Source organism: Homalodisca vitripennis, chromosome 3 (genome assembly GCF_021130785.1).
Source record: "Homalodisca vitripennis isolate AUS2020 chromosome 3, UT_GWSS_2.1, whole genome shotgun sequence".
Taxonomy (NCBI): domain Eukaryota; kingdom Metazoa; phylum Arthropoda; class Insecta; order Hemiptera; family Cicadellidae; genus Homalodisca; species Homalodisca vitripennis.
In genome coordinates this window covers 80067928-80080310 of record NC_060209.1, presented here as the reverse complement: position 1 = coordinate 80080310, position 12383 = coordinate 80067928, and the positions used below count along the sequence as shown (strand labels likewise).

The 12383-nt window shown below is 34.6% G+C and overlaps 1 protein-coding gene across 1 annotated transcript in view; it reads left to right on the top strand.

Annotated features, from left to right (window-relative positions):
• Positions 1 to 817: 817 nt before the first annotated feature.
• Positions 818 to 12383, top strand: part of LOC124357103 — a 29773-nt gene continuing 18207 nt past the window's right edge. The window contains exons 1-2 of the mRNA XM_046808547.1: positions 818 to 1107; positions 12195 to 12300. Of these exons, the coding sequence (XP_046664503.1) occupies positions 932 to 1107; positions 12195 to 12300 (282 nt within the window). The 5' untranslated portion in view covers positions 818 to 931. The remainder of the gene's footprint in view (positions 1108 to 12194; positions 12301 to 12383) is intronic.

The window sequence follows — 12383 nt, the reverse complement described above, 5'->3', positions numbered from 1 at the left end:
ATTTTTCATCATTGATATAAATGATTTTCCCACCGTTGTGATGGATGGAGTGAGCCATCCATACCTGTTTGCTTATAACTTGGCCCTAGCTGTCATTGTTAAAAGTGATTACATCTTGCAACTAAAACTTAGCCACTGTTTTAACGCTATACAGGATTGATGTAATGCTAATAGGCTTAGTCTGAATGATAAGAAACGCATTGAAATCAGATTAACTTACAATACAAGAAAATATGTAGATTATGAACTAGTCATATTATTAAGTATTACGCTTAAACCTCACTTAGGCGGAGGAAGTCTGTTGTGAAGAGTGTGTCAAAAGGGATCTTCATTTTAAGACACACACATGAAGATGCATTATTCAAACACAACCAAATTTTAGTCTTCCCAAGTATATTATAATTCTTAGTTTTTCATGTAAAACACTTGCAGACTGGAGTCTGAACCAAAATGTGCAGATCGGGTAGTTATAGTAATAATTTTGATTTTGGTCGCACTTATGGTTCGTCTTTATATAAACATAATTTATAATTCACAATTTTAAAGTACTTAGTATTTCTCCCGTATGCTACATTTTATGCTACTATTTATTAGAATTTGGAAAATAGTGATAGGTAAACTTTGTGGGATCCACTAATACATATAAGATTAACTAAACCTACTTACTGTTTGAAACTAAAATAATCGACTAGTTTGTCAAACAGATCACAAAATTGTTCGATGTTTGGTCGACTATGCTCTGTAACCAATGCTATTGCTTTACTTTTCTCATATTTCCATGATACAGTCATCATATGATTGTACTTCAGTTCAAACTCAAACTCATGCAAGCTAAGCAAAGAAGAGGAAGAGAGGGAAGGAAGGCTGAAGAGGAATAAAATAGAATACCAAAGTCCATCTAAAACAAGTTTCAAGTTTGATAAAGTTAAATATGTCGGCGGAGAAGAACATTCTTATATTTTGTTCTTTATTTATACTGCTGAACAATTTTTCTGTCACATTTTCTTTAAAAAATAAAGATGTACCTTGTCAGCAATTAGGTTTGTGTAAGTGTTTATTTCCAACTGGCAGAGGAATTAACCTCAATCCAGTCAACCAAAACTTGAGGTGAGGTTACATAACCTTGGCATACTGATATCATTTGATTGTCACAACTAGAAATACTTGTTTTTTGTTAATATATTGTAGCCTAATTTATTAAAAATGTCATCTGATAGTAAGAAACTTATTAAACTGAACTGGCACTGTAATAGGCTATAGGAATGTTATCCTAGGAATAACATGAATTACTATAATGGTAGCCTTAAGTATTTTACACTTGATTAAATTATTGGCGGTTTCTTGAGTAGGCTTAATAGTTAATATTGCAATTATGGCCCTTCAACCAATCTTCATTACTTGGATTAATGAGTTCTTTAATTGGTTCAGGAGCAGGGTGACCAGATGAAAATTCCTAAAAGTATGACTTTTGGGGTGAAAAAGGAGAACAATAAAGCTAAAAGGATAGTATTAAATACAGACATAAATTAATAAAAAATATGCACATTATAAATTATTATAAAACACGCACATTATAAATTACAGTAGTGCTGTATTCCTTCTGAGAGACTTTAATAAGCGGCCTACACTCGTTATTCGATTGTTATTATTGAACTATTCGATCTATTATCCAAATTCAATATTATATATGTCCTCCTAAAGCCTGACGTCTGGTCACCCTGTTCAGGAGTCAGATGAAACTTTTAAAGACGTTATATACTCTACCAGCTAGTCTAAAAATAGTTTTTAGGTCCAGTTACCAGGATGAGAGGCTATTTCCTGTCATATGAGGATCAGTAAATTTTGTATAAAATAAGATGCCCTTTCATTTATATTTGACCATTGACACTATAGTGTATTTTTTTAAACTTAATATGGGTACATACTAATTTATTAGGTTATAAGCAATTAAATTTGATCAATTTCGATTTCATTCATATTTGTGTATAATGATTATCAAGCTTGTTTATGACGATGGAAGGATTGTGAAGGAAAAAGGATTTTTCCGGACATTTGCCATCATTCAGTGAAACAAAAAATCAGTAACAATAGCCTATGTTTCTAGATCTGCAATCTGATCTTTTCTTCAGGTAAATAACTAACCTAATATATAATTACAAACTAGGTTAAAATAAACAAATCATACCAAAGCGCTGTGACAGGCCTAAGTCAGGAATCACAACCACCTTGTGTGTCAATTACACTAACTCTAAAAGATGCACCTAATAAAACTAAACACAACACTAATTATTAAAACTGAACTACAGAATACAGGTCACAATACGTTTGCATTCGTCTACCAACCACCTACGACTGACCCACTGTAAATTTAGTGTTCCTGATTTTTTGTTTCATTGAATGATGGCAAATGTCCAGAAAAATCATTTTTCCTTCACAGTCCGTAGAAAGTAAGAAACAATAAAATAAAGTTTTGGAAAGCCATTTTTCCAAATGATAAGAAGGTGCAGAGTCCACACATTATCACTGACATTCGGGAGAGCATAGTCAAATCAGTCCTGTGCATGATGGTAAATATCAATTTAAAAATAATAAGAAATTATCAAACGATATTGAATTATTATACCCATCAACTTAATCAACCAATAGCAATTCATTAGAACAATAACTAAATCATCTGCACCAACTATATCCACATTTATATATTCTAAACACAATTTGTTCCATGAGTGCCTTTTTAAATAAAAAAATTGTTAACTTTAGAAAACTATGCTTAAAATAAAACTAACAGATGATTTACTGTGTCCTGTCCGGTTTTAAGATGTTAAATATATTTTTGGTACGGTATATTATTTTGTTACGTTTTCTTCATTATTTAAACTACATTTTTCATATTACCTGTCTTAATTTTATCGTTTGATTAATGGCTATAGTTTCTTAATTATTTATTAAATTTCTTAATTGTTTAAACTATTTCTATTAATTTGAAACGCGTTGACTTACCATGAGACTTTTCTACTATACAACCGCAACGTCTGTATGGCTAAGAGATCATACTAGAAGAAACTCTACACCGACACTGATAGTGTGAAGGGCTGTGCAAGGGGCTTCAGGAACTATTAACAAAAAATCCCATCTCACCGCTTGGTGGTCTCAAAAAAGATCAAGGTATTTTATACTACTGAACCGGAGAAAGTTGTAAAAGTTATGATGGGAACACAGTTTCCAGACTATTGTTCATGACAATGATCAACCATTCGGCAGTGAAGGGGGACCTAGGGGTGTGCTACTTGAACTCTTGAGTAGAACTCTTGACAGATAAACCATTGTAGCTAATTGTTGCAGACATTCTTGTCCAGATATTTAAAGATTTGTTTGTTGTCATTTAACAAAATAGAATTTACACTACTTTGAATATCAGTCCTTTTATGGATTTTAGACTCTCAATATTGTGAATAGCATTTAAGTTCTTGATTAAAAATAGATTCTTATATTCTGACACTTGTTTATTGTTGAATATAAATCATTACAACTGTTTGTTGTGGTGACCTGACACAAAAAGGACATCTCGAATTAATTTATTTTAAATTGTTAAATTTATTGTTAACTGGTTTCTACTATTGTTATCAGTTATTTTTTAATTTTAATTAACTTTAATTATGGTTAATAAAGTAAAGAAAATAAAGTATCCCTGTGGAGTTTGTGATAAAAATGTAAACAAGAGCAGTAGAGCTGTATTGTGCACCGGAGTGTGTTTGAAATGGTTTCACATTACGTGTATTAATATGGACTTGGAAGAATTTAAATTTATTTCAAATGCAAAATCTAATTGGAAATGTAACCAATGTAATGGGAGTGAGTCTTTCAATATGAGTGAAGTGGAGGGCTTAACTTGTGAAGAATTGAAAAGTGAAATTGAAAATTTAAACAAAATTATGGAAACACTCGGACAAGACTTAAATGATACTAAAAATGAAAACAAATCTCTTAACTTTAGAATTTCAAAACTTAATCAAATGGTATTAGAACGCGAGGAAGAAATTGTTAAATTAAAACTAGAATTAGATGTCTTGCGTTTTGGATTTAGTAATGAGCAAAGACTTGAAAATAATAAAAATAAATCTTTAAAAAAACCAGTTCATTCAAAACCATTTTATATACCACTAAGTAACAGCTTTCAAGTTCTCGCAGAAAGTAATGTAGGTAAAGAAAAGCAGCATTTCTCTTTACAACATAGTGAATTCCCACCACTTCATTTTTCAAAAAAGACTTTAAAAAATACTTTAGTTCCTAAAAGTAAAAAATCTTTGACATCTACAAGCTTTAAAGGTGAGTGTCACAAATCCTCAACTAATAAACCATTATCAGACCTGCAAAACATAATTATAATTTCAGACAGTCACGGACGTGACTTGTCTTATAAAGTACAGCGAAGAACTACAAGCTGTGTGACAGCTACTGTTAGACCTGGTGCGATGCTGAGTGGTGTCATTCATGACATGAATGAACAAATCAAGGGCCTTACTAAGTGTGGTGCAGCTGTATTGATTGGTGGAACGAACGATCTTGAGAAGAGGAGTGAAAACCTGATCTTACATGATATTCAACAACAAATTCAAACCACTCTTCACACTAATTTGATCCTAGCTACATTGCCCCTACGACATGACAAGCCAGAACTTGATGAAAAATTAAGTTATCTTAACAGTGAAATTGAGCACTTAGCCGAATCTGAAGACCATGTCTTTATATTACCACTTCATCTGTTGCCTAGACATCTATACACATCTCATGGACTGCACTTCAATAACAAGGGGAAGGAAAAGATAAGCCTAATGATCAAAGAAATATTTCAAAATATTAAACATAAAATTTCAAATCAACATCGTGATGTAATCAGGTCACAGGTTGCCTATTCCAACATCGTCTCCAGTTCTCCAAAGAGTCAATCAACTGGGAAAAATGTTCAAGAAGATTCAACTGATCTGAACTTAAAAAAGCTGGAAGACGGAATCAGTATAGCGGAGGCGGACATGAGTGATGTCATAAACCGGTCTTCAACCTACAATATACAGATCATTGAGCAGAACCAATCTCAAATTGTATCAAAGGGACCTTTTTTAGTGCAATAAGTAAGCCTGTAAACCATTTAAAAATACTGCAACTTAATATTCAAAGTATTAGAAATAAGTTATTAGAATTAGAGCAATTTTGTAGTGAAGAAAAAATTGATATTATTTGTGTGTCTGAACACTGGTTGACTACAGGCGAAGTAAACCTGTATGTTCCTCATGGTTATTTGCCTGCTAGTTTTTATTGTAGAAAAATTAGAAAAAATGGTGGAGCAGGAATTTTTGTTAAACAGGATATAAATTATAAAGTAATAAATTTAGAACGTTTTAGCATAGAAATGGATATTGAAATATGTTGCTTAAAATTAATTGAACAAAATATGTATATAGTTAGTTTGTATAGATCTCCACAAGGGAATATTGATTTATTTTTTCATAACTTTGAACAGGCTATGAAAGAATTATTTATTAAAAATGCCATGGTTGCCATTTATGGTGATTTTAATATAGAAATGACTGCATTACAGAGTCAAAACTCAATATATTTTTCAAACTTACTTAAGTCACTAAATTTGAATTGCACAGTTAAAACTCCCACTCATATTAATTCTTGTATAGATAACATTTTGGTTAATTTTACTGATAATTTATATTATATTAGCTCTTTAGAGGGACATTTTGCTGACCATATTTCTCATGTAATGTAGGTATACCGAGATCATAGGGCTGAACCTAGTAAAAATTATAATAGTGGTTGCAATAAAATTTTAATCAGAAAGCAAACAGAAAATCAAATAAACTTATTCATAAATTTGTTAAAGTATGAAAAGTGGGAAATGATCAACAGATTTAATTCTGGTATGATAACAGTTGATGTTTTATTTGACAATTTCTTTAAGCATTTTGTCAATCTTTGGCATTACTGTTCCCCTCTAGTTAGCAAATCTAATAAATGTAGAGTTAAAAAAAAGAAAGTACAATGGTATAATCAGGACTTAGCTAAGGAAAAAGATTACATGTTGAGCTTGTACAATGTATATAAGAATTTAAGAGATAGTAGGTCAGAACATGCTCTATTGGCTTATAATACCTATTTAGGTTGTAAACGCAATTATAGGTCTGAGTTAAAGAGAGCAAAAAGGCAGGCCTGTGAGAGTTACATTGAAGCAGCCCCAAATAAATGTAAGGCCGCCTGGGAAATCATTAAACAGGAAAATTCTAGCGGCAACTCTCAAGCAGTAACACTTGATCCAAAACGAATCAATGATTTCTTTTTAAATTCAGTCCATCAACTTTCAAATGGTATTCCACCCACTAACACCTCATATTATGATCTGTTGGGCGATAGATCAGTTCCTTCTGAAACATTTTTTTGACAAACAGTTGAGCCAAATGAAGTAGAAAAGATTACAGCAAAACTCTCAAATTCTAAAAGTATGGATTTTTATTGGATGTCAAATTACTTGGTCAAAAAAACTATTCCTTTCATTAAAGAACCACTAACATTCGTTTTTAATAAGTGTTTGGAGTTTGGATATTTTTTGGATTTACTAAAAATATCGAAAGTTATCCCCATTTATAAAAAGGGCGACAAACAATTACCTCAGAATTATCGTCCTGTATCTATTGTTCCTATATTTTCTAAAATATTGGAGTCTTTAATGCACAAGCAACTTTCATTTTATTTCAAAACATTTAATCTTTTTACTGAGTCACAATTTGGCTTTCGAAAGGGAAGGTCAACGACAACTGCTGTTATGAACATTGTAAATTATTCCCTTAATGCAATAGATAACAAAGAGTCTGTGGCTCTTTCATTGTTGGATTTAAGTAAAGCATTTGATTGTGTCCCTTTTAGTATTATTCTGAATAAACTTCATTTTTATGGGTTGTCAAAACATTCATGTATGCTTATAAATTCTTACATGACTAATAGAAAGCAATATGTTTCAATTCAAGGTAAAAATTCACCTGTGGAGACAGTTACTATTGGAGTGCCACAAGGCTCAGTACTTGGCCCATTTTTCTTCAATATTTTGATTAATGATTTGCCAAAAAATGTATCTGTGGGTGCTGTTATTTATGCAGATGACACTTCTCTCTTCTCCTGTAATAAGAATCTCATCAATCTTCAAATGACCATGAAATCAGGGGAAGATGAAGCCTTGAATTGGTTCTCCTCAAATAGATTGCTTTGTAATCAAGATAAAACCCAAAATATTATATTAAGCTTATCAGCTCAAACTCAGGAGGTTCAATCAGTAAAGTTACTTGGCATGTACATTGATTCAAAATTAAATTGGTCTCATCACATTAAAAACCTGTGCTGTAGGATCTCTAGGGTTAGTTACCTGATTTGGAAATTGAGAGACATTGTTACTATAGAATATTTAAGAACAGCATATTTTGGTTTGTTTCAGTCCCATATTTCTTATGGTCTGATTCTTTGGGGTCATGCAACATCTGTGAGAGATCTTTTGTTGATTCAAAAGAGAGTTATAAGAACTATTTGTAGAGCAGGTCCTTTTGATCATTGCCGACCACTTTTTGTTCATTTGGGGATATTAACCGTTATCAATCTTTATATTTTTCAGGTATTAGTATACACAAAATCTAACCTACACTTATTCCTCACCAGGCAAGACATACATGTACATAATACAAGAAATAAGTTTAAGCTCAATATTCCTCAGCATAGATTAACTAAAATTGGTTCATCTCATAAGATAAATTGTGTAAACTTTTTTAACAAATTAGATGAGTCTGCGCAAGCAGTATCTCTTACTGTGTTTAAAAGTAAGCTAATGAATTGGCTGTTGAGTAATCCATTTTATACATTAGCTGAATTTCTCAACTGTGAAGTAGATTTAATGTTCTGTTGATTCTACATTGACTTGTCTTATGCAGAGCTCTTATATGATTATTGCATAATTGTACTTTCATATTTCATATTTTATAATTTTAAATTATGACGATGTATTTTATTACTGTGCTTTTATATTTTAGTATTTTAATTTATGACAATGCCTATTTCATGTATGCAAATGTGATCAATGGCAATAAATAATTTGATTTGATTTGATTTGACTTATTTGCAGTGGAATCTGCTGCATGGTGTAATAACCTTCAGAAGGATCGAGTGGGCGGTTAATTAATTTAGTCTCTTTAAAGCTCTTGGGGTAGATGGGGTGAGACCAGTTTGCTTACAGCAGGGGCTGGATATTCTCCTTCCCCTGCTGTGCAGACTGTTCAAAGCTTCCGTGGCCCTCAGGTATATTCCACTGTACTGGAGAGTGTCCAGAGTAGTGATTATACCAAAGCAGGGGAGGGCTAGCCTGGATTGACCTAAGTCTTTCAGGCCGATATGTCTGTCCTCCTTTCTTCTCAAAACCATGGAAAAGATGGTTGCTAGGTTTGTTTTGGAGGGATCTTGTTTGGAGTGACCTTTACATCCAAATCAGCATGCCTACACTCCAGGAAGATCATGCGACTCGGCCTTGCATCAATTGGTATGCATGATTGAGAAGACACTGGCAGCAAAAGAGGTAGCTATAGGTATCTTTTTGGACATTGAAGGAGCCTTTGACAATACGGGCACTCAGGCAATTATCAGTGCGGTCTCCAGACGTGTTATTGATGGTCAAATATGTGACTGGATAAGGGTCTTACTAACAGACAGGGTGGTTGTTACCATCCTCATGGAAGCAAGTGTCAGTGCAAGGACTACGAGAAGCTGTCCACAGGGCGCCGTCCTTTCTCCTCTCCTGTGGAACCTAGTTGTGGATGAACTGCTAATGTCTTTGAACAGTAGTGGCGACTTTGCGCAGGGGTACACAGATGTTATTGTGATTCTTGTGAGTGGCAAGTTCAACACAACAGTCACGGAACTGACCAATGCTGCTCTAAACATGGTAGGATACTTGTGTGATGGGGTGAGCCTTACTGTCAACCCCACCAAGGCTGCTGTGGTTGCCTTTACCAGGTGTCATTTGGAGGATATTGGTCCATTTCTACTCAGAGGTTCTACCATTGAGTTGAAGTCTGAGATCTGAGGTCAAGTATCTGTGATCCTAGATAGGGTCCTAAACTAGGGACCTCATCTAGAAAGGGTTATCGCCAGGGGGATATGGTCTTTAATTCAATGCAGACGTGTGATAGGTGGTCCTGGGGACTTAAGCCAAGGCTTTTCTATGGGCTTTATGTTTCCGTAGTCAGACCTGCACTAATGTATGGGGCTGTGTGTGGTGGCCAAGATGGTGGTAGCTTGTGTGGCTGGCATCCAAAGGATTGCTAGACTTGCTTTCATTGGAGCTTTTCCTAGTGCGCCGGATGCAGTTCTAGATTATTGCTTCACCTTTCCCCCCTGAACATTGTCATTCGGGCTATGGCCAGGAGGAGTGCCTACTGTCTTCAGCAAGCGGGACTCTGGTCAGGCTGCAGCGGTGGGCACTGTAGAATTAGCATCCTGATTCAGGGAGATGCTCTGCACATGATCTCTGATTAGATGCCACAAAAGTTTTCCTTTGACAAACCCTTTAAGATTGTTGTACCCTCTAGGGATGATTGGTAAGAGGGAAGGAAACCTCTTCCACCAGCAGAGCTCGAATGGTTCACAGATGGCTCTAAAACAAAAAGCGGCACAGGCGCTGGAATTCTGGGAGTGAGACCATGTAGGGAGCTGGTGGTCCCTATGGGTCCTTATCCGACAGTTTTTCAGGCAGAGGTAGCAGCTATTATGGAATTTACTTGTGAGAATCTTCATCTGCGATATAGGAGTAAGACGATCAATATTTTCACAGATAGTCAGGCAGCACTGATTACACTGGACTCTTGTGTGTTCAAATCCAAACTTGTCTGGGATTGCTATCAAGTTGTTTCTTCCCTGGCCAGAATCAACAATATGACTGTTTGTTGTGTTCCTGGTCATGAGGGGATCCCTGGGAATGAAAGAGCTGATGCCCTGGCCAACCGGAGCTCAGCATCAATTATGACAGGCCCTCAACTGTTCTGTGATATTCCAGAGTGTGAATCCTTTGGGGCTCTCTCGAAATGGGTTCGCGCTGAACATGAGAGAAGGTGGAGGTTGCATCCGGTTATGAGAATGAGCAGAATGGTACTACACAGCCGCTTTCCTCCAGAGTGGTGTCTGACCTTCTCTCACTATATAGATCAATGTCTTCTCAGGTTATAGATCTGATCACGAGACATGGTCACCTGAGGAAGCAACTTCACAGAGTCTGCATCCTTCAGGAAGATCTGCTCTTTAGAATGTGTGATGAGCAGGATGAAACTGCCGAACACTTGCTCTTTGAATGTCCTAGAATAGCAAGGGAGCGGTATGTCATCTTTGGTAGTTTGGACAAGGGTGCTGAATTTTCCCAGTTGGACCTGATAGGTTGTTTTCGGCGGTTTGTGGGACTGCTGAAATCATAAACTGGTAGCCCTCATGGTGTGCTTCCGGGGTGCGCAAAAGGCCCTTGAGGCTTAGTGCATGACAATAGACCACCCCATAGTAGAAGAAGAAGAAGAACCTCTGTTCCTATCTATTGTTTGTTATCAGGATATGTAGATTAAATAAATTTAATTTTATAAACGGTTTGTACTTGTACATTAGATGACTTGTAAAAATATACTAGAACTGCATTGTACTGTATATATATATATATTTGTATGTTAACCCAGGAACTGATAGTAATTATTTACGACTAATTTGTTTTTGGTTTTAAGTGCGGACTTTTGCATAAAACAATTATTGTTATTGTGGTATAAATGGTTTTTAACTCTGAAATATATTGTTATGACCATGATTCAAAAATAAATGCCTCATAGAACATAAACATAAATTAAGTGGATAAAAAAAATAGTTAGTACAAAAAATGCAAAATGGGTGTTTTGGAACATCACTGATCCCGTCAATTTCCACCCAAGCTAACTACCATTAATTTAAGGTGAGCCCTCCCACTGGCTTCATCACAGACCAGTGGCTTTCGTAAATGTACACCAGATCATAAAAATCTCTATCGTTAGGTGCGGGTATCGAACCCGCGACTCCAAGACTAACTCCTGCGTAGAAGAATAGCACCTTACACCACACAGCCATCCTGACTGGAAGTCTTGAATCTGCAAATAGCTCACTTAGGATATCTGGATTTCATGCCAGTTGTAGGGTTAAAGTATAATAGGTCAAGATTATTACTTTTAAGATATGTTGACCTCACTAGTTAGAAATAAAAATAACAAAATAATAGTAATCTAATTAGTTTAATCAAACTATACCTTGTTTAAAGTTTGTTATTGTTGATGAATGATTCAAAAGAATAACAGGATTTTAGACATTTGCCATTATTTAATACATTGGCTCCAAACACTCAAGATTTAAATAATTTTGATTACAAGTTGTGGAACCAATTGATGGTAAAACCATGGTTAGTAAGAAAACACTTGCACTATTCATGACGTTATAGACATTGATGTAACTTTAGCTCATTACCACAAAATACTGCATCTAGGTGTTGGAGTTATCAGCCATATCCGTAGATAACATGAATGCAGCCGTAATTTACAGATTTAATGAGACACACAGTAAGCAAACACAATAACAAAAAGTTAGCTCAACTTCCAAGATTAAAAGTCTATATTATTTGTCAACCCTCAAAAGCCGTGTTACGTGTGATTTCTACCCATAAAACCATACAGGTATAGTTTTGTTCAGGACAATGAGTAGAGTAAGTTAATAACATTAAAGTTATGTTTGGAAACTCTAGCTAATAATTTTACTAAGCACATGTTGTAAATAAAATGATTTAATGTTTCAAAAAATGTTTAAAGAAATAAACATACTTTTCCTTTATTTCTCTACACAGAAATGTAACAATTTTTAACTACTCTATAGGGTTTTTTCTTCTTAGGAAATTTTTTGAAATTCCACCTGTTAAATTTTCTTAACACTTGCACTGGCAGTGTCAAAACCTAAGATGCGTTTTAAACATCATCAACAATAACTTATTGTATTGTATGTATTTTGTACAACAAATTACATCACTTTGGAAAAATTTTATATTTTCTTACAGTTAAATCTTTATACCATTTCAGGATCCTGTTCACAACTTTGAATTTCTGTTACAGCACTATAATTTCACCTAGTACCAGAATACTGCTTCATCTTTGTGAAAATGTTGGTTTTGGGATAAAAAACAATACTTCTTACAACCAATGCCTGAATAATGTTTCGGTGAGTACTTTAAAGCCTCATGAATAGAATAGTTTATTGACTACAAAATATTTCAAGCAAATACATAGGCAGGTCAGGACGGT